Below are 22045 nucleotides of genomic sequence, written 5' to 3'. Positions count from 1 at the left end.
AAAAAAATTGAAATAGCTGATAGGCTATTACAAATTATGAGATGCTAATGAGTAATTTTGAAATGTATTTCACAATTAAGAGACAGCATTTGGATATAGTATTTGTAATGTAGATTTTTTTTTTCAAAGTGGCAAAAATGGGCTTCCAGTTGTGAAGTCCCGATATACCAGCAGTTTAAACTGTATTAAATACTCATAACATATTTGAAATGACAGACTAAGAGACTTAAGAGTGCTTAGATTAAGTTTAAAACCATGTTCACTAATAACAGTATGGTTATTCTCTATTTTTCTATTCTGTCTTATTAAATATTGGTGGTTCCCGGACTCCTTGGGATCCGTGAGCTGGTGCTTGGGGGTCCGCAAAAAAAATAAAAAATCTTTTTTACAAGCATATAAATGTTTAACAGCCTGTTAAAATACACCAAAATGCAGGAAATCACATCTACTTTATTCAACATTTTCTGTGTGGGGACCCCCAGACCCTGCCCCCATCGGCCCACCTGCCATTTGCATTCCAGCACTGATCAGTTTACAAATGGAGCCCTGTTACTTGCTGTTATGATTCTGTTCAGTTTTATGTAAAAGAGTTTTCTGTAATAAGTTGAAGACTTGGCGATACATTTATGTGAATAGGTAAAGTTTTAAAGTATTTTTTTAAATTCTGTTAATTTTCTCAAAACTAATTTTTGGAAGTTGAAATGAAAATTTTTGTTAATTAAGTGCGTCTTGAATGAAAAATACCCCATGGTATTAACACTAAAGAACTGGGAGTAAGTATTTTTGTTATATAAATATTTCCATTGCATTAAGGAGACAAACTGATGAGAATTATTCAATAAACATGAGGGGGTCCCTGAACCCTAAAAGTTTGAGCCGCTGACCAGCCCTGCACTACTACTCCATAAACACCAGGGGGCGACATTTTTGCGCATTTGCCCTCTTTATCACTCAGAAATGCGCGCGCGCGCTCACACAAGCCAGAGCTGCCGCAAAGCCCCCATCCTCCAGGGCTTTTTAAAGCTCGTGCTTGCTTCACGCTCCAACGATATCATCCAACTGACGGAGCTGCGCGGCGCCACATCCACTACCGCCGTGGGAGCGAACACAAATCATTAGGAGGCCATAACGGCAAATAAATCAACGGAAACGAGCTGCGGGTCAGAGAGTTTAACCCCGAATCTGCCGAAGAAGAAGAGAGGAGGGGGGGTCGTCGAAGCTCTGAGTCTTTTGAAGAAATGTGAGCACAACGGCGGGTTTTTTTTCTTCTTCTTCGGTTAGCCTGATGCGGCGGGGACTGCAGCCGACTCGCTCGGTCCAGCCGCGTTGATGCCGCAGCGGCCGGCTGTCGTGCTCCATATCCACCGCCACCGGACCGGGGAAGACAAAAGGTGAAGCAGGCTCCGCTCCGGACCGACACACTGCATCCGCTTCGGGCTTCAGTAGGTAGGTCACATCACGGTACTCCCTTCATTTTACCCCCCTCCTCCTCCTCAACGGTAGTTTCACGAACAAAGCAGGATGACGCTAGCTAAACCGTGTTTTTGTACTGTGACGGTAAATAACTACCTGTCATTTTTATGAGGCCGGGCTCCCTGACCTACATGTGTCGGTACAGTAAATTCCGCACAATGGACCGAGTCGTGGTGCTGCGTTTAATTCCACGCGCAACGTTTCCCCCACGAAGCGTGTGTTCTGCATCATGGGCGTGAAGAGGCTGATGCCTGCTAGCTGCCAGCCATGCAGAGGTTTGCTGTTTGCCCACAATATGCTTGAAATATCAGCCTGACTGCTCCACAGCATACTTTATTTCCTTTATTGGTAATAAATTGTGCTGCATATCAGCAATAATCAGCAATGCATCACTGTAGTCCAAGGTAATCATCCATTTTATTATCAGATGAAGGCTTTCACTTTAATATGTCATACTGCAGGTATTTCATTCTCACACTCAGCAATCAGGTGTGTGATCACTGCATCCCTTCCCATTACTTTTATATTTTAAAATGCCGAAATCATCAATAAAGTCACCTTGATATAATGCTGGATAAAGTAAAAGTAGTTGCTGTTTATTGGCTTTATTATAGAGTAATTGCTCTTTGCTTCAAATGTTTTTTTTAATTTTTTTTATTTCTACCTTAGCTTTATGAACAGTAACACTAAAAAATGGCTTTCTCTGCTAAAGTAAATACAGCTAGTTCTGTTTTTTTTTTTGTTTTTTTTTTACAGTGTCCCTGTGAGGAATCAGGTTAAAGAGTGACGTGACAGTGAGCAGCTGCGTCAGGATGGCGGCCGTGGTGAACTATTCTCCTCCGTGGTGGGTGAATCTGCTCCACCGGTTGCCTCACTTCAACTTAGAATTTCAAATGGTGAGCAGCGACTTCAGACCCGAGGACTCGGAGTATCAGAAGGTAAGAGAAGATCAGGGGGGAATCATAGCTTCCACACAGAGTTGATCGTCCTCGTCATCACGCTGCGCCTCATTATCGTTCTAACGTCTGTCCCCTGTGAACTGTAAATTTCACAACAGACTGGCCGAGTGGTTACTGTCCTGTAAGCTAAGAGTTGTGGTTTCCCCTTTTTGCTGCGATCAGTTCTGCGTGTAGGAGAGGGAAATCATCATCCCTGAATCAAGAGAGGACCTACTTCCCGCTCAGTTATTGTCAAGGACAAATATGTCTAACGGTTAATTTGTTAATGGTCAGTTAATGCCTGGAAACCTTCAGTTTATTTGTGACCCATGCTGGCAAAATGAGTCAAAGATTTTTCAATATTGAAAGATGACTATGCTCAAAACCTCGGTCTCATAAGCTTCAAATAAAATGTAATTTATTGAAATTTGGTGATTTATCACTTGGCCTGCCAAAAAGCTAGTTTTGTTCATGAGGGTGCCGGTTTGAAAACTATTTTTTTTAATTAGTCTATGACAGGGCTATTCAACTTGTGGCCCGAGGGCTGAATCAGGCCCACAGATGAACTCAGTTCAGCTCACCAATGGGTTCATTTTTTTAAAAATAAAACTAGATTTTAAACCTATAAAACAAGCTTAAATAATGAGAATAACCGCTCGATGTCCAGCCTCTGAGCAGTTTAGTTGAATAACTTTGGTCTAGGACAGGTTTGAAACCTTTAAGATCAAAAGAGACATTTTTATGTCTTGGTTCACTAAATTAAATGTGTCCAGAGCCACAACAACCTGCTACAACTGTGGTTATCAACTGGTGGCCCATGGGCCACTTTAAGTTTGTTGGAGAAGACTTTTGTGGCCAGTAGGAGTGACATTTTAAAGCTAAAAATATCGAATGACTTTTAACATTTATTGACATTTTTACAATTTAAGACAAATGAAAAGACCATATTATTGTAAAGAGGGGGAGGGGATTGTTTTTTAAATTAAAAAAACAACTATGAACTATGCAGACCTATGCAATTTTTTTTAATTGTGGAAAAAATAATTAAGCAGAAATAAAGCAAAAAAGTTAAAGTGAGTATTTGCAGAAGACAGGAAAACAGCTCAAACTATTGTTGTTTGTATAACAACCAATAAAATTCATTTTTTTTGTTCGTTTTGGTCGAAACTTGAAAGAGCCGCTACAGAGGGACCAAAGAGCCGCATGTGGCTCCAGAGCCGCAGGTTGCAGACCCCTGGTCTAGGATAATATCTGAAAGCTGCTGCCCACATCCTCACTAAAATTAAGAAAGTAAAACACATCACCCCAGTTCTAAAGTCCTTACACTGGCTCCCTGTATCTCAGAGAATAGACCTGAAAATACTGTTAGTTTATAAACCACTGAATGGCTTAGCACCAAAATACATTAAAGATATGTTGTTGTATCAACCTTCTAGACCACTCAGGTCTTCTGGTTCAAGTCTGCTCTGGATCCCTAGAATCCAAGCCAAACATGGAGAAGCAGCATTCGGTTTTTTGCTCCTCTAATCTGGAACAAACTTCCAAAAACCTACAAGAATGCTGAAACATTGAGTTCTTTTAAATCAAAGTTAAAAACCTATTTGTTTACATTTGCCTTCAACCATTTGACTAGTTAAAATATTAACATCGTTAACTTCGGTCTGTACTCCAACTTTTCCTTGCATTCCATTTCATGCCTTTGGATTGTCTTGTTGCTGAAATGTGCTTTACAAGTAAACTTGCCTTGCCTTACCTAGAATCATTTTCTAAGGAATTCCCGCCCTGTATTTAAAAAGTGGAATGCCCAAGCATCACAACGATGCCAAACATTACACGAAGGGATTACCCTGTCCTCCAGCAGTTTGCAGAGAAAAATCATTAATTTCAAAAGTAATATTGGTAAATGGACTGTACTTATGTAGCACCTTTCTAGCTTACCAATATACTCAAAGCACTTTACACTACAATCTGTGCCTCATTTACCCATTCATACATCACTCTGTCTTTACAAAGACCAATCAGTGCTTTAGATCACATTCATACACTGATGGGACACACATCAGAGGCAATGAGTCTTGCTCAGGGACACTTCGGCATGTGACTGCTGGTGGAATCAAACCACCAAGTCTTGCATTGGAGGACGACTGCTCTAACCACTCAGCCGCTCCTAATAAAATAAAAAGGTTATAAGATCAAGGATTATTTCTGAAGACATACCAGTTAGAAAACTTGGATTCAAAGGTAGATTTGGAAGATTACATACCAGTATAGTTACTGGGATCTCTAGATGGTGGACTCATTTTTGCTGAAATCTCAGTTACGGCAAAAATATATATTTTCACTTACATTGCCCTGCAGCCCAATTCATTTTGCCAGTATGAGTCACATTTACTGTTACTATAATGAGTTATTGAAGCCTTAGCTAATGTTCAAGAAAGTACGCATTCATTTATTGGTCTCCACAGTCTTTAAAGATCACCCATAGTGACCCCACATTCAAAAATCCAAATCTGCGAGTCTTTTAAGTTCAGTTTCAATGACTGAACTCTAGGAACATTCAGTTTTTGGATAAGTGTTTTATCCAGAAACTAGGCAGGACAATACTTCCTGCTTTGTCTGCTCTTTATTGGTCAAGGTGTTGTCGCACTGGGCTGAGATTGTTAGTGGCTAGTTGTCGAATGGCATTCACAGGGGAGTGTTTTGAAACGTTCACAGGGGTTCTCAGCTTCCTTGCGTGAGTCACAGGGGTGCACATTTCTGTTGCTTGAGCTTTAAACATGCTGGAAAAATTTGTGCCACACATGTTCTTTCAAAATAGCCGCAGAGTTGTTGCAGGTGTCTCCAACGCGTCTCTGAGCTGTATGTTGCTGTTCTGACAGAAAACGTGTCTGATGGTAAATCATTGTTATTTAAAAAACTGATCTAATTTGCTCATCTTCATTTCAAAAGACGACTCCAGCAGATTAAATCATACATGTTGGGGAGATCTCTAAGATAGGTGCAAGTCCAGCCAAAGCAGGTTTTCTGTAGGCAGAGGTGGTCAACAAAATAATGTGTGTAGCCTAGAATACAAAGCAAATTGTGTCTGTAGCCAAAATCTTTAAAAATTGACTTCTTAGAATAAGACCACATGACTCGCTGGCTGCTTGATTGCAAACACTCAGAATTTAATAAACCTGTCATGGAAAATCTGCGTATTTTCTCACAATACTGAGTCACCAACAAGTGTCGCAGCCCGTTGAGTTTCTCTGTTTAGTTTAAGTGGCCTGATCTCTCTTCAGTTCTGTTGAATTCAAAATGAAATCATGACCTCAACAAGGGCGAGTTTATAGAATTGATCATTAAAATTTGAGCGTCAAGCTTGATTTTATGAGAATCGTGTTCACAAAGTCTACATCTAGAGTTAAATATAGCTGGCTAATAAGACTGAAAATGTTTTTAGTTCTAGGCTGTAAACTTGTTTAATTCTTCTCTAAAGTTGCACATCTGACGGTGACAGGCTGTGAGGGCTGACACGTTTTTGGAGAAACTGACAATTAGAAAAATTACAGTGTTTGAATCTTAAATACAGTCTTTCCAGCGGACAAAGTCATAGCACGATTGAATAGTTATTTTGTAAGAAAGGGTCTTAAAAAATGTGTCGGCCAAAAAAGATCCTTTAAAGGTTATCAAGCCTTTGGAAAAATGAAGAAAATAACGTAGACATCTTCAAAACTTTTTATAAAGAGACACTTTGAAAGAAACATCTCCTGTGGAATAAACTGTAATCTTTAAGATAGCATGGTTGCATTCATTTGTTTCCACAGTGCTAACAAAAATATGTGAATCAGTAATATTCAATGGACTGACGGTGAATACTAATGATATTTCATGACAAAATAATTACCCTAGTTTTCAAATATTCTTTTACCTAGTTAAGTCATTTAACACACAAAATACTCCACCTCTATCTATCAGCTTATCTGTAGTCGGGTCACGGAGGCAACAGGTCCAGTTAAAAACCCCATTCATCCCTCTCCCCAGCAACACTCCAGCTCCTTCTGGAGGACCCCAAGACCTTCCCAGGCCAGAGGTGATCTATAGTTCCCTCCATCAAGTTCTGGGTCTGCCCCGGGGCCTCTTCCTAGTGTCTGGAAAACCTCCAAAAAAAGGCGTCAAGGAGGCATGATGCCTGAGCCACCGCAACTGATATCTTTCAATGCGAAGTAGCAGCGGCTCTATTCTGAGCCCACCCCACCCCCCACCCCCCCAGACGATGGAGCCCCTCACCTCCTCACAGCAAAATACCTTAAAAATACTTTATTCTCTCCTTAAATTACTGTAAATGTTACATTTGTTGACCAAAGAGAATTTTTGCTAACCCCATCCACGGCTCAGGAGGACTTTTCTTTTTACAAATGTAACTTTTTATTGGATTTAAAAGTGAATGTTTTATTGAAAAAAAAAGAAGAAAGTGATTAAAACTAAATGCGAGTTATGAGTTGTTTTTACAATTAATCACTGATTGAGTTGACAGATCTGCCTTATTTTAGTCATCTGAAATTGGGGCTCTGGCCCAGTTTTTCTCCGTGACTTCCAGGTCACTTAAAACGAGACGCACTATTTAGACCCCCCTCCCCCTCCATCTGTTTCTTGAACTGCAGTCAGCCCTCAATGCAGTTTGCTGACATGTACTGTGGGAGAGGGGGGAGGAGGGGAGAGGGCGTGTAAGTTCAAGAGCTGAGCGTGAGAAGGCACCACGAGCAAAGGGAGGATGGGAACTGGACGGAGATATAGGACGAGTCGAGGTGGAGGAATGAAGAATAGATTAAAAAAAGACTGACTGGAAGCTAGAGGTAAAAGAGAGAAGGGCTCAATGAGCCACAGGAGGTGCCACTAAACTGCCAAGCAGCCACTTCCTGCGAGCTATTCAGCGTTTAACTAAGAGCCTTTGTGCATGTGTGTGTCTGTGTGTGTGCCCACTGGAATGTTAAAGACCCTCTTTTTAGACTAATTACATAGTGACATATTTCTGCAGATGAGACCGTTTCTATGTCAGCAAGCACCACCATCATATTATTTGTGTGTACAGTTCACGTGCGTGGGATCATATATGTACGAATGCTGCGAACAGTATGTTCAGCTCCTGTGCCAGGGTGCGTTTATGTTGTTTGTCAAGGTGAGGGTGCACAACTCCCTTTTGGTGAAGTGTGTGTGTGTGTGTGTGTGTGTGTTGTGTGAGTGGATGAAGGGATTCGTTTCAGGGTGAAATAGTTAATTCTGGATGGATGAGGTGGATGGAGGGTGAGAAGAATAAGAAGAAGGAGGAATCAGGGTGGGGGGGAAGGGAGGGGGGATAGCGTAGGAAGGGGGGGCTGTAGTCTCTTGTGGAAGAATGCTCTCTTTCTCTCATTCACTCTTTCACTGAGGCCCTTCTTTAGATGGGCTCAGTATATCTGTCTCAAAGGCTTTCATGCATTTACTCATCCAGCTGAGAAACACATAAACACACACAAACAAGGCCCTGCACAGTGTCCTCTAGTGCACACGCCACGCTACACACTCACAGAGAGAATCCTCTGTGTAGTGGTTTTTTTTGTTGTTGTTGAAAAAAAATCTGCATTAAACCTTCTCTCACTTTTTTTATTGTTCTCTAAAACAACTGTTTAACATTCATGCACGAGGGCAGCTGCCGCCTGATGACTTTCACTTTGCAGAAGATGCTGACAAGGGCTTTTTCAGTAAAAAAAAAAAGTGTTTTATCCCCCCCCCCCCCCTTCTTCGAGTACCAAAATTGGAGCTCTTATCTTGAGGCATTAGAATACTGTATGTGTGTTCAGCTTTTTGTTTTATGCCAGAATCGCAGATTCAGCGTCGGGCTACAGTTAAACAGCTGCAGAACATTACAGGGGAAACATGTGACCCAAAATAACACATGTTTCCAGCTGTGGAGACTAAGTCAGTAATTATCATTTTTGGATGGTCGGGCTGCAGTTTGCATACTGTGGAAGAAATGATCTCAATGCAGTTTAAAAATGACAAAGACAAGAGGTGAGCTGTTTGTTTTATAAAGCAAGAATAACAACTTATTGCCCTTTGACCTGTTAGAGGAGGTAAATATGAGCTAAATGCACTCGAGGTCAGTCATGGCCTCAGGGAAAACGTTGAGGGTACAGTAGTGCACAAGGCCAGACTGCTGATAGTAACACACAGACAGGGGGAGCAGCAAGGACAACTCACGGAAGTGGAAGTGATTGATCCTGTCAGCTCGAACACATAAACACACTTTCCTGGGTGAGCACACTTACACATACTTACATGAGCAGATTGGAAGTAGATCAGTGGGCCGTGGTGTTTAATGTTTTAGCCCTTCCTCCAGCCTGCAAGCTGCTCTTCACAAGCATAGATGTGCACATACACACATGCACACTTACAGTCATCTAACCGCACACACTCATGTTAGCTAAGCTCACTGAAGCTAATTGAGCTTCACCTACTGGTAATCTGTATTTTTAGCCTGATGGTTAATCTAGAGGCAAGAGGAAGGTGAGGTTGCTGTGGAGAGCTGCTCATGACTGGGGTTGTACCTAACATAATGCTTGTGGCAAAGACCACAGTAGTCCAGGTTTAGTTAGGGACTAAAACTCAATTGACATGATGCTCATGGTATATTGCTCTGCCCATGCAAAAATGTAATCCAGGATGAGGTAAACTCCGACATACAAACACGATGACTATAATGGCTGAGGTAGGGAAGCTCATTGTGTTACTTGATGCATGTGATGAGGCATTTTGGCCTTACAGTGAAATTTAGTATGTATTAAGTAGGGATGTGCGATATGGCATAAAATTCATATCCCAATATCTATTGTGATGGGTGGCGGTAACGATATATATCATAATATGTTTTTAGTATAAAACTTGCAATAGGAATGAAAAACAAGCATAGGGTGTCATTTTGCCTGCATTTATTTTGAATACTGCTACACAACAAAATAATCTCAATAAAGAAAATTCCATTAGGTTCAGAGAGTTTTTAAATAAAAAACAAATCAAGTATTAGGCTTCTTTCTTGTAGTGCAAAACAGTGCAAAAGGTATCAAATGTAGTTTTAGCCATATGTTTTAAACAAAAGAAACAATAAATCAATTCATTTAATCAGGTCTCTCTTGTAAATGAGTCCTCGAGGCTCAATGGGATTTACCTGTCTAAATAAAGGTTGAATGAATGAATGAATCGCATGTTAAATGAAAATTATCAGCCTCATTCATTTTCATTTATCGGCTTTATCGTTTCTTTGTGTCTCTTTCTACTGAAGACACTGGATGACAAAAGGTTAAACTCCGGCACTCTTCAGTAGCTATGTTTACATGCGCAGAATTCTTTGACCGGATTGAAATGTGTTCTGTTTGAATAATTTAAATGTATTGTTTACATGGGCACAGTCTGTTCATGATGAGCGTTTACATGCAGCGGGCTTTGTTCTGAACAGCAGCACTGACATGCGCAGAGTGGTAAACTCTCCTTAAAAAAACACAGAAGAAGAAGTTCTACTTCCGGGTGACCGTAAACAAACCTGAGCACCCAAAATGGACCCGCGACAGGTTTTAATGATGGTGGAGACGTTATTGCACTCCCTGACTGAGCTACAGGTAATAGAAATCATTTTGAGCTCTTTAAAAGTTTCTAGTAGAAATGTTGTGTCGCTCACCGACCAGTTTTACTTCCTTGGCATGCTAATATTATTAGCGTTAGCCAGGCGGAAATGGCAAAGTCGCACATGCGCAGTCAGGTCAGTTTTTCACCATCAGATAAAAACGAACAGATCAAGCGTTTACATGCGCACCGATCGGGTTTCGGATCGGCGTAAGCCACCCGTTTCGTTCTGATCACAAATTATAACGGATCGCGCCGAATACACAAAAAATAACCCGAACGGAGTGTTTACATGACACACTTTTATTCCGACCGGCCCTTTGATCCGGTTACTTATGTCCATGTAAACGTACCCACTGACTCCTCCCTTTCTCTTTTCTCTTTAAAATCCGTTTTAACCATCCAAAATCACGTTTTTGGATAATTAAAACTAAAAAGCATCTAAGCTAAGAAGCTAAGCTAACAGGCTGACCTTGGGAAAAAACCTCTGTCTTGTCAAAGCTCCAAAATTTACGGTTGAAACCTGTAAACAAGCTGTGACCTTGTTTACTGATTATTTTCAAACTAAAAGCTTTGTGTAACAAATGCTATGCTAAAGAGCTCAAACCACACTGAGCGTCTGCCATTTTTAGAACCAAAAAACAAAGAGAGACAGCCCATGTCACGTCAAGGTGCCTCCCTCCCATTTTTCTTAAAGAGACGCTGCTCGCTCCCTCACTATCCATACTTCGATTCAAACGGTCTTATACTGCCATCCAGTGGTCAAAAAAGGTACTACAGACAAAAATTAACCAAGATTTCTTCTTAAATTTGACAATTACTAATTATTGTCAAATTTTAAACAATATTATCATTTATCGCAATAATTTCTGAGACAATTAATTGCCCAGCAAAATGTGTTATCATGACAGCTTTCATTGAAACATTAAGCATGCAGTGCAATTATGACCCAAAATGGAGGATTTACCTGCAGTTACCTTCGTACAGATGAACATGTGGTACTTCCTGTTTATCACTGTTGTATTCAGCTGCTCATAAGGTCGGCCACAGGCCTTTATCTATTTTTTACATTTTTCCAGACTCTGTTTAGGTTTTGGAAATGGAATGAACTTTATTACACCCTCTAAACACTCAGGGTAACACGTGTGTGAATTGCATGTTCCACAATGACAATGTTTAACCGTTTTGTCTGATGATTTTTCACAAAATCCCTATGACTGCAAAGTGTTCATAATGCAAAATCCTCACAGTGTTGTCAGAGGAAAAGGGGGTGCAGCTCTTGCAGGTAAGACGCGTTGCACTTAGGGAGAAATTGCGATCGTCATTTGGTCAGTTGCTGACGAGCCTACTGGATTGATTGACAGGTCACATCATGTCATTTACTAGACTTTGTCAACTAATGCCATGACAACTTTATTGAATGTGATACTTTTAACTCCGCTAAACGCCAACTGATTTTAGAGGAGCAAGAGGCCCTGCAGTGCATTAGTGTTGTGTATAGTTTGACTACAGAAAAAATAACATCAGTTTAACCTGTGAAAGCATGTTAAATTAACATGAAACACATCTTTTGTCCATGTGATTCTGGAACATTTTCATCATGCCCATGTGATCACATGTGGACACATTGTGTCCTGTGAAAAACACAATAAATTCTTGTAGTGTTTTTTTTGTTGTTGTGGTTTATCAAAGCACAAGTTCTCCTTTACTAATCTAACGAATGATATAACACAAGAGACTCGGAATGTGAAATAAAGATTATTTCCTGCTGTCCTCTGGACATTTAGAACCTGTTCAAAAAGAACATTTAGTTTGTTTCAGGATAAAGTCACACAATAAAGAAGCGTGTGCAGAATTCAAATGGATTTTGTTATAGGTTACATCTCATTCTGAGATTTTTTTGACCATTTTTGCTGCGTTCTGTGTCAAAAATCTTTATGTTTTGTTGACAACAAATACAAGTCATTTGTTAACGTTCGAACATTGACGAGTACACTTATACAACTTTATTTATAAAGCACTTCAGACAGTCTCGGTGTGCAACAGATATCGAGTCGGTATTAAATTCTTGGATGTAAACTGAGTCGGAGGCTGAACTCCAATGGAACAATTTCTGTAACTTATATAACTTATTGTAATTTTTAGATTTAAACAAAGGTGAGAAGTATTTGTTGTTTTTTTTAACACAATTTGTACAAAACCCTGATGGATTTGAGTTACAATATCAATTGTACAACACATTATTATGAATTATATAAAATCTCAAATAAAAACACTGAAACCATTGCCATTTGCAAATGCTAACAACATAGGTCTGTGTAAATGGTGAACATTGTACCTGCCGAACACCAGCACATTGTTCCTGTGGGCAGGAATCTTATGGAATCCACTTTATTTAACTTCAAAAATCATTACATTTATTAAACTGACATAAACATAAATCTGTGTAGATCTAGAAAATGTAGTCAGATTGTGTTATTGTCCAAAGTTCTCAGATTATTTGTGTACTGTAAGTCCCTGTTTACCTGACACAGTTTTTGATTGAAACTGAAGCTTTTCTGCTGCGGACTGGTCGTTTGTTTTTTGTCACAATAGTCCCCTTTCTCTATGAAACTGAAGGTTTTGAATCCTGGTTTTAGAGTTAAGATATTTTCTGGTAAACCCCAACAGAGGTTTCAAATACTCCACGAGTGTGACGTCGTAAGGGATGTTCCTGTATTCACCAGTTTGGATGTAACTGTGATCCTGCAGACACTGCATGAGCAATAAATGAAGCTAAGCCTGACATCAGGGTTGCCAGATAAATATGAATACATTTTTTACCACCCTCCTTTTTCTGTACACAACACACACTTCTTCTTATAACACCCTCACTCAGCACATATACAATAACGAGACAGCTTCAGTACAATAGTTTATCATTTCTTATCTGGCAACCCTGCCTGGCATGGGAACGTCATTGTATCTGTGTAAACCTGCCCTTTTTTGTTAATTCCTTCCAATAAACACTGGAAAAGCACTAACGTTTCCAGAGGTCGTTCTCATGTAAACAGGGCCTAAGTAGTCATGCAGAAGGAGATGTATTTTTTTCAGGAACGTTCCCGTTTCCCTGCGTGGTCTTGCAGCACAACGACAGCCTGAGATGGGAAAAGTAATTCAACGTGTCAGTGTGTCTGTAGACATAGAAAAAGAACTGGAACCATTCTAGACAAATGGCTGCAACAGCCCTGATGTCTGTCTTTACCCACTTCTCTCCTTTTGGTGCTCAGCTCAGACATTTTCTTCGTTCAGATCTTGTTCCTCGCATCTTCTTTTGTTCCAAATTTATCCCCTCCTCCCTTTACGTCTACCCTCACTACTCTTTGTAACACTTCAAAGCTTTTGGAGGCTGAGTGATGGGTGTGTTGGTCTCCACACAGCTCCCGAACGGCAGCACTTCCACTCCCTCGATGGAGGTGTGCCTGTTTGATGATGCACAAATAAAGCATAATATATCCTTTAACGAGTCACGGTAAACATCAAACAGCCAATGAACCACCATGCGTTTTGTCTCACAACGCTTCAGAGAGGAACTTGTTTTTTATGTGCATCTGTCTGCTAAACCACAAGGTCTGTCTGTGTATCTGGTTTCTGCTCATATCAGCGAACTGGCTTCCTGTATTCTTTATCCACATCCTAAACGGTCCACTTCCCAATGATCTAGACAAGCGCTGAATGTCATTCATTTGTACGTTGACTGAATGAGGCAAAACCCTTTGATGGAAAAATGTAAAACACTGGGTGCATGAAAACTTCAAAAGTGGTTTATAATTTTTTTTTTCTTCTTCTCCTTTCTAGTCTGTTTTGCTCATTGGCTCTGTGGCTTTGGTGTGCTTGGGCCTGGACCTCCTTTTCCTCCTCATCTACTCCTTCTGGCTTTGCTGCCGAAGATGCAAACGTGACGAGTCCTCACGCTCCCATACACACTCCCAGCAGCCGAGTGCCGACTGCTGTTGCACTGCTTGGTGTGTCATCATCGCCACGCTCGTTTGCAGGTAAGAGTAGATGAGAAAAACTTGTTTTTTGGGTACGTTTAACCCTCGTTTAGCTTTACAAACATGTCACCAGCTGTAGGATTTGTTATAATTGAGATGTTTGAGTGAAAAAGGCTTGATTCAGCTCATCCACCTCCTGATGAAGGATTTGTCCTGCACCATATGGACTGGAATGTGCAGCTTTCACCTAAAAATCTTTAAAATCTAACCTACTGGTAGTTGGTGTAATTTACACTGACAGTAAGGCCAAAGCTCTTTCTGTGCTCTGCTAATGTCAGCTTTGGTTCTGTGCAGCTTTTGTATATACAGGAAATGCCTGTAATTGCTGACAGCTGACTGTAAAATGATTTGTTATTTAAGTTCTTGTGTATCATTTGTCAGTAATTATGTCTCAACACAGCAGAAGGAGTTTAATGAAAGAGCTGGAGACTCGCATTCATAAATAGACAGACCACTGAGGAGAAAGAAAACTCTTTCCAGAAAAGCTGCTGATGCATGCAGACTTGAGTTGTGCACTATATTTTTAATGTATTTATTCAAAGTTTATTATCACCTGCCAAAACAAAATGGCCACCACAACTAATCGGCATTAGCCAACAAAATAAATAGCTATAACTCAGTCATTTTTACAGATAATTGAGCTAATATTTGGTAGGGTAGTAGCTGAGCATCATTCCCCATACATACTCCAAACACTTCATGTTGCACGCTATTTTTGCTTAAAATTGTTGGCATGTTCAGTTCAATTCAGTTTATTTATATCGCGCCAAGTCACAGCAGAAGTGGTCTCGGGGCACTGAACAGAAACATTCATATACATAAAAAAGCCATTTAGTAAAGTTCTCTATCTTTGGACGCCAGCAGATTGTGTTGAATCTTCACTTCCATCTTGAGCAAGCACAAAGGCAACGGTGGAAAGGAAAAACTCCTTTTTAACTGGAAGAAACCTCCAGCAGAACCAGGCTCAGCACGAGTGGCCATCTGCTTCAACCGGCTGGAGTTTGGACAGGAAGGACACACAAACATAGTTTGACAAGTCCAGATGTACTTTCTACTGGAAGAAAGAAAAGACACATGTTAAAGATTGAAATAATTACAAATACAAACAGGAAGAGTAGAGCAAGTAAAGACAGTAGCAGAGTGAGGAGATGTGGTCAGTTTGTCCTCCAGCAGTCTAAGCCTATAGCAGCACTACTAAGGGATAGCTCAGGTAACCCATTTGTTGTTAGCAAAATATCACATGAATGACTGAATGGATTTTACTGACACTCAGTAAGTGATCATTGGACATACCTCTACAACTGATTAACTTTTGAGTCAGTCAAATTCAAGATGGACACCAAAGCTAATGAACATTAGCCAACACACACAAAACATATTTATATTAAATAATATTTTTAATAACTGTCACATTTACAAATATCGCACTAATTCTGATATGGTTTTAGTTGAGACCTTCAACCCTTCGCTGAGATCTCACAAAAACGCATTCGAGGCCTTTATTTTTCGTCAGTAAACCAAACTCTTTGAGATGTAAAATCTCTTTTTGAAAGGGTTCTGACAAAGATTTGCAGCATCTAGAGATTATCACTTGGGAACAGCTGTATATGTTTGTGATGAATGCAAACGGTTTCATTTGAAAGTCTGAACGTCTACGTGGGTTAACTGTGGGAGAGCCAGATGGTTCCACTCCGCTGTCTGTGTTTGTCTGACTCTGCGTGCACGCTCTGAGCTTCTTCACCCAAGTGACCGAGCAGCAGGACAGTGTGTGTTTGCACCACAGATGCTGACCTGTATGCTCTGCTCGGTACACAAAGGTGCACACACACAGACACACACACACACACAAACCCAGACCCTTTAACAGGCACACAAAGTTTTTCTCTTTTAAATGCCTTAATCAAACTTCAACTTGTCTTTAGCGTTCTCTCCTTCCCTTCCCGCTTCTTCATCTCTTTCAGCACGCTGCCTTTATTTATTATTTCTCTCACTTGGTCCTTCTTCCTGGCCCAGAAAGGTTGCCATGGAGACAGAAGCAAATTTGATACAGACAGGAGAAATGAATTATACAGTTATGGGAAGGCGCCTATGTGTGTGTGTGTATGTGTGTGTGTGTGTGTGTGAGTTAGCGTCACTCCAGGCCAAAGAGTTTTTTGTAGGTTTTTAACATTTTATGATTAGTAATATTATTCTTCCTGCTGAATATTTCATTCGGATCAGAGCATTTTTTACATGGTTTTGGATGTGCTGTTATGCACGTGCACTTGATGCTTTGTCCACAGTTTAACATGACATCATGTTCTATTTCTGACTCGGTGCGGACAACATGTGGACTTCCTTCATTTGTGTGAAGTATCGACAACAGATGAGGCTGTGTCTCATATCGTCTGGTGTGGATGCAATAACATGAAAATCAGAACAAAGGGAAAATACAGAACAATAAAACACCAGAAAACCTTTGTACAAAGATAGTAACATTGTTGGAGTCGCTCAAAAGCACGTATGTGTCAGTATTGAGTGTGTTTTTGTGGTCGTTTTTTCCCTTTTACATTCCCCTTTAAACTAAGGTGGCCAGTTTGCTGTAGATTGCTTAATTTATGCATTCAATATTGGTCCTATATCCTAAGCTGCTTTAGCTAAAAAAGCTCCCCAGACAAGGTGAGCAAGTGATACAAGATAAGATTCATGGAAGGAGAAAGGGATGGGACAGAAAATGCATGTAAGAAGGTAATAATTGAAAAATGATTTATCGTTTAAAGTAAGATTATGTGGAGGATGCAGTGAGGTGGTGGGAGGCAGGGATGGATAGAGAAACATGACGTGTACATCAACATACGAAGCACATCCTTTGATGTGCATCATAAAGCTTCTACACACTCACACACATACATCGTAAAGACAGATGGAATGTAGGGCTATTAAAGACCTAATGAGCTAGAATGAAGTGACTTAACAATGGCCATAAATTTCTTTCTACAGATCCTGTAGTGCACGTAGACAGCAGCAGCAGTACAGGGTGTACAGTACATACATGTGTACTTACAGCACACAAAGGGGATGGTGGGGGGAGCACAAGCTTTTACACAGTGCTGGAGACTGTAAAAGTATAATTGGGATAAACTGAATGGTAATAATAATTTATGTTGTGTTTAAGGGGTTTATTATTTTGTGAACATAATCAGGCAGTGCTTGCGTTTTTGAGAAAGGGTGTTTGTGTGAGGAACCCCAAATATTGTAGCATGCACGTGTGAATGTGAGCACAGCGCCACAGAGGGCTCACGTTATTTGCAGTTTGGTGACCCAGTTATTATGCAGACTTGGTGTGAGAATCGTTCCTGGTAGCCCTGTGTTCGCCTGAGGCTTTAGGGTGACACCAAAGCCTAAATCTGAGACCTCGGTGCTGCCAGTTGCTGGTTACCTTATGAACTGCACCAAACTGTGCCGTCGTCTGCGCTTTGGTTTTGTTGTGCCTATGCTCACGTTTGATTTAAATCCTTGAACAAAAGAAGAAACCTGTTGGCACCTCAGTTTGACATTCCCTGTTTTTTGTCCCCCCCCCCCCCCACCCACCACCACCACCACCATCAGCGCTGGCATTGCTGTAGGATTCTACGGAAACGGGGAGTCCAGCGATGGAGCCAATCGACTGGCATACTCCCTTCGTCATGCCAACCGCACTATATCTGGGGTGGAGAAACTGGTGAGCTGTCAACTGGACTGCCTAGCATTTGCTCTTAAAGATGAACACAGAAACACTACAGAGCTTTTTGTGTTTCGTCTCCAGGTGTCGGACAACGCCCAAGCCTTAAACCAGACTGTGGAGGAGAGCTTGGTCCAGTTAGAGACCACCTTCCAGGAACAGACAGACTTTGTGGCCATCGTCCAAAAGCTGCAGGGACAACTGGATGAGCTGGTGAGACTGATGGTCGATGTTCCCTTCTGGTCCAACACCGATATCTCCCTGGAAGACTTGGCCCAAAAAACAGAGGCGTTTGATTTTTACAGGTGAGGAAGAAAAAAAATCCATCCTGCAGTAGAAGTACTTGTTGCTTGAAATGATTCTGGTTCCAAAGTCTTGAGTAAAAATGAAAGAGGAATCTGATTGTTATGTACAATATTTAATAATAATCAGCTTTACTCCTTAAACACTGCCTACTCCTGGTGGATGCAGGTTTTTATTTTGGCTTTGTGTTAAATTTGATTCTAGTTTATCCTCAATTTATTTGCATAACTCTATGATTTTTGTATTTATAGATGGTTGGGGTATCTCAGCCTGCTGCTGTTTGATGTCCTCATTTGTCTTCTGGTGCTCTTTGGTCTCATACGAAACTCTCGGGGCACTCTGATTGGGTACGTCATGCTGCATCATACTTCAAAATCTGCTCCTATTGGACAGATGAAGCCCTGGCTAACTCTAAACATGATGAGCTCAAACTGTCACATGCATGTCAAATAAGCAAGCTGGACCTTGATTTTTATAAAATATTTGTTTCCCCCTCCTTCAGCGTGTGTCTGCTCGGCGTTTTGACTCTGATAATCAGTTGGGGTTCTCTGGGCCTGGAACTGGCTGTCGCTGCTGTAAGTGTAACCATGGCAACACTGCTGAGCTCTTGGGCTCTGCAGTGATGTAATCTCTACCCAGTGGTGGAGTGTGCGTGTGTGCTGAGTGCAACTTCTGTGTTCTCGTTCTCTTACAGTCTGCCAGCGACTTCTGTGTTTCCCCGGATACTTACATCACCAGCGCAACCAAAGAAAACGCTGTCATCAACCAAGGTGTGCAGACAAAACACTATACAGTAGATTTGACAATACAGTGAAGATTATTTTGTGTGCTTAATTTTTTTTTTTTTACATCTGATGTTCTTGTGCCTTTAGAAGACCTTTCATTTTTTATAAACTATGAACATTATTGTGCAGTTTTGGGTGGAATTTTTATATTGTGGCCTTCATATGTGGACACTGTTGGTTGACAAATAAATAAAGACATGCAGACTAGACTTGAGTCACTCTGACAGTTAAATCTCCACCAGCAGCATTTTAAGAAACAAGTGTGCGCACCTTGTTGTGTGCAGGCATGCATATATCCAGCAGGATTGTGTTTGACAGTCGGGTATCTGAAAGCTCTTTCTGTCTCTCTCTGCTGGCTGCAATGTATCAGCTCACTCTTCCTCCCGCTCGTCTCACTGGCATTACAGAACACATTCTCACTGTTTTTTTGTTTTACGCTGGGATTCTGAATTGATTTGTTGTCGTCTCCCCCTCTTTACATGGCTTGTTTCCTCTCTTCCTCTGCCACTGTCCTCTTTTCACTCGTCTTTTAAGTCCTGCCGTCTGCCCCACTGCAGAGCAACATGTTGTGTTGCAGTCATAACACAAACATAAAGACACAATTCATTTTCCAAAGGTCTCTAATATTATGGTACATATTTATTTATATTTTGCTAGATATCCTGCAGTATTACCTGAGGTGCAGCTCTGGACAAGTCAATCCCTTTCAGCAGGTATTTATGTCGCTCAGAATTGTTTTTATTAAACCACACAAATGGTCTTGTGTCAGTTCATGGAAATCTTCTTTTTAGAGAATTCTGAAGAATAATACATTAAAACAAATTCTAACGATATACGTTTGTGAGCGTCTTTTGAACATTTGTTTTGTAGAGGCTGTCAGGGAGTCACAAAGCATTGGTGGAGATGCAGGATGATGTGGCAGAGCTACTGAGATCAGCAACACGTGACTATGCCAGTGCCAAGGTGTGTGTGTGTGTGTGTGTGTGTGTGGCAACGTCTCCATTATACTCAATATATTGCAACTTTTTCTATGTAATATTTATTAAATGGCTATCGTAATAACCATCCAGTTCGATTTATCTCAGTTTTTCACGGTCTGTGTTTAGTTCACTATGTGTTTAGTTTCTCAGTCTGTTTGTTTGGTGCTTTGTCTCGTTAAAGCTTTCAAAACGACGGCAGGCCTCAAAAGTTAGACTGACCAGCTTTCGAGTGCATCTGTTTGGTTCTACATGCAAATAAAAATTAATATTATTATGCCGTCATTGCAGTGGAGTATTTTATAAATTATACGGTTGAATATAACATCTTGACAGTGTGTTAGAGCAGTTTATAAAATATTGTGTATCTGTAAAGCTTATTGTCCAGACATTATGTTTTTTTTAAGCAGATGAATGAATTTGAATCTGTTTCCAAATGATATTAACTTTTAAAATGGCCACTTGTATATTTATGTTGTGTGTTTACATGTTCATGAAGGAAGATATCTGTCACGTTTGAGTGCACATGTACTGTTGTTTTTTGTGCGCAGGAGAGTCTTGAGCAAATCCAGTCTGTGTTGAACTCCACTGAGGTTGGTCTTCACCAGCTGACAGCTCTCGTTGATTGCCGCAGCCTACACATGGTGAGTCACTTTGTGTTTTCTTTTCATAAGAGTGTAATGGTTGTAAGTCCGGCCTGATGTCTCGCCTCTGCTCTTTGGAAGGACTACGTCCAAGCATTGACTGGGCTGTGCTATGACGGAGTGGAGGGTCTCATCTACCTGGTCCTCTTCTCCTTCGTCACTGCTCTGATGTTCTCTTCTATCGTGTGCAGTGTGCCACATACTTGGCCAAGGAAGAGGTATCACACGTGTACATCCACATTTTTTCCCATGCACATTTTCCCCTTGCACAGTGTGGCTCAGCTCAATTACAAAACACACAGTCTGCGCTTACTGCATGAGTCTGGGTTTACAAATTGAGAGGACAAACTCTTCCATAATTGTGATAGTGATATGCTTGGAGCTCGTTTTGCACAGTAACCCACCTGCAGACATCGATAAGTTTTTGGTCCAGTTTGTGTTGGTGTCCAATGATAAGCAGCTGATCCCACACATATTGAGGGGATCCTAATTACACTGGAAAGATAAGCAGAATAAAGTTGAGTTGAGTCCTATGATGCATATTCTGGCCACATCAAACCCTTTTAAACACCTAAATCCATGTCTTTCATTAACTTATGCACTAATGACTGACACATAACTAGCTCTAACTTCTTGTTGTCTAACTAAATACAAATAAATGGATTTAAACAGCAGAAAGACTCGTAACAAAATCTACCTGGTGCCCATGCATGTTACTGGTTACAGTGTATTGGCTTCCCAATTTGTTGTATCTGTGCGTACGTCTTCCCACGTGTCTTTGCATCTCTGCAGTTTTCTCCTGTTTATTTTACTGTCGGCCTTTAGCACCGTCAGTCTGACTGATGGTTTGTTTCTGTGTTTATACACATGTGATTTTCTTTTCTGCACTGTGGGTTCAGAGCACCAGCATTGTGTTTGACAAAATTACACCATGCATTGTTTTTGTTGTTGTTATTATTATTTTCTTTATTCTGTGCCCCACTTCCTCCTTCTGTTCCTGCCCTGCCTTCTCTCCCCATCCTGATTTGGAAACGCTTTGGGCTTCAGCAAATGATGGTGGATACTGAGATTCTGAGAAAATGAAACAATCAGATAGTTAGTCCATTACAACAACCAAATAACTCAGTAGTGAAATCATTGCAAGCCTTATAGACTGCATGAAGTGATAGGTTTTATTCTGGTTAAATATTATAATAATACAACATATCTGCACCTGTGGGGGTTGAATCACGTCAGAACGAGCGTATGGCCCAGCAGGTAATAAACAATAATTGCTCTCTCAGACTTTAACTTGAATAACTGCCCTCTGGGTTGGTTTTATTAAGCAGACCGAAGCTGCAGAGCTTCTACTGTGTTCCTAGTTATTTTTCACTAAAAGATTGAAACACCTCCCTCTGCTGATAGGTCACAGTAGAAACAGTTCTTCTTCCTTTTGTCTCTGTCAACACAAACCCAGGCTAAAAATCTTAAAATATAGTTTCTACTTTATATATATATATATATATATATATATATGTATATATATATATATATATATATATATATATATATATATA

General features: G+C 40.6%; 1 protein-coding gene across 1 annotated transcript in view; it reads left to right on the top strand.

Annotated features, from left to right (window-relative positions):
* Nucleotides 1–979: 979 nt before the first annotated feature.
* Nucleotides 980–22045, top strand: part of LOC119422436 (protein tweety homolog 3) — a 26165-nt gene continuing 5099 nt past the window's right edge. Inside the window, exons 1-12 of the mRNA XM_037689807.1 lie at nucleotides 980–1446; nucleotides 2230–2411; nucleotides 13884–14080; nucleotides 17669–17780; nucleotides 17865–18085; nucleotides 18335–18430; nucleotides 18586–18658; nucleotides 18778–18853; nucleotides 19526–19581; nucleotides 19739–19831; nucleotides 20397–20489; nucleotides 20571–20707. Coding sequence (XP_037545735.1) covers nucleotides 2286–2411; nucleotides 13884–14080; nucleotides 17669–17780; nucleotides 17865–18085; nucleotides 18335–18430; nucleotides 18586–18658; nucleotides 18778–18853; nucleotides 19526–19581; nucleotides 19739–19831; nucleotides 20397–20489; nucleotides 20571–20707 — 1280 coding nt within the window. The 5' untranslated portion in view covers nucleotides 980–1446; nucleotides 2230–2285. The remainder of the gene's footprint in view (nucleotides 1447–2229; nucleotides 2412–13883; nucleotides 14081–17668; nucleotides 17781–17864; nucleotides 18086–18334; nucleotides 18431–18585; nucleotides 18659–18777; nucleotides 18854–19525; nucleotides 19582–19738; nucleotides 19832–20396; nucleotides 20490–20570; nucleotides 20708–22045) is intronic.

This window comes from Nematolebias whitei, chromosome 16 (genome assembly GCF_014905685.2).
Source record: "Nematolebias whitei isolate Nwh7 chromosome 16, NemWhi1, whole genome shotgun sequence".
Classification (NCBI taxonomy): domain Eukaryota; kingdom Metazoa; phylum Chordata; class Actinopteri; order Cyprinodontiformes; family Rivulidae; genus Nematolebias; species Nematolebias whitei.
The sequence above is the reverse complement of the archived record's forward strand: the minus strand, read 5'-3'. Positions and strand labels throughout refer to the sequence as shown.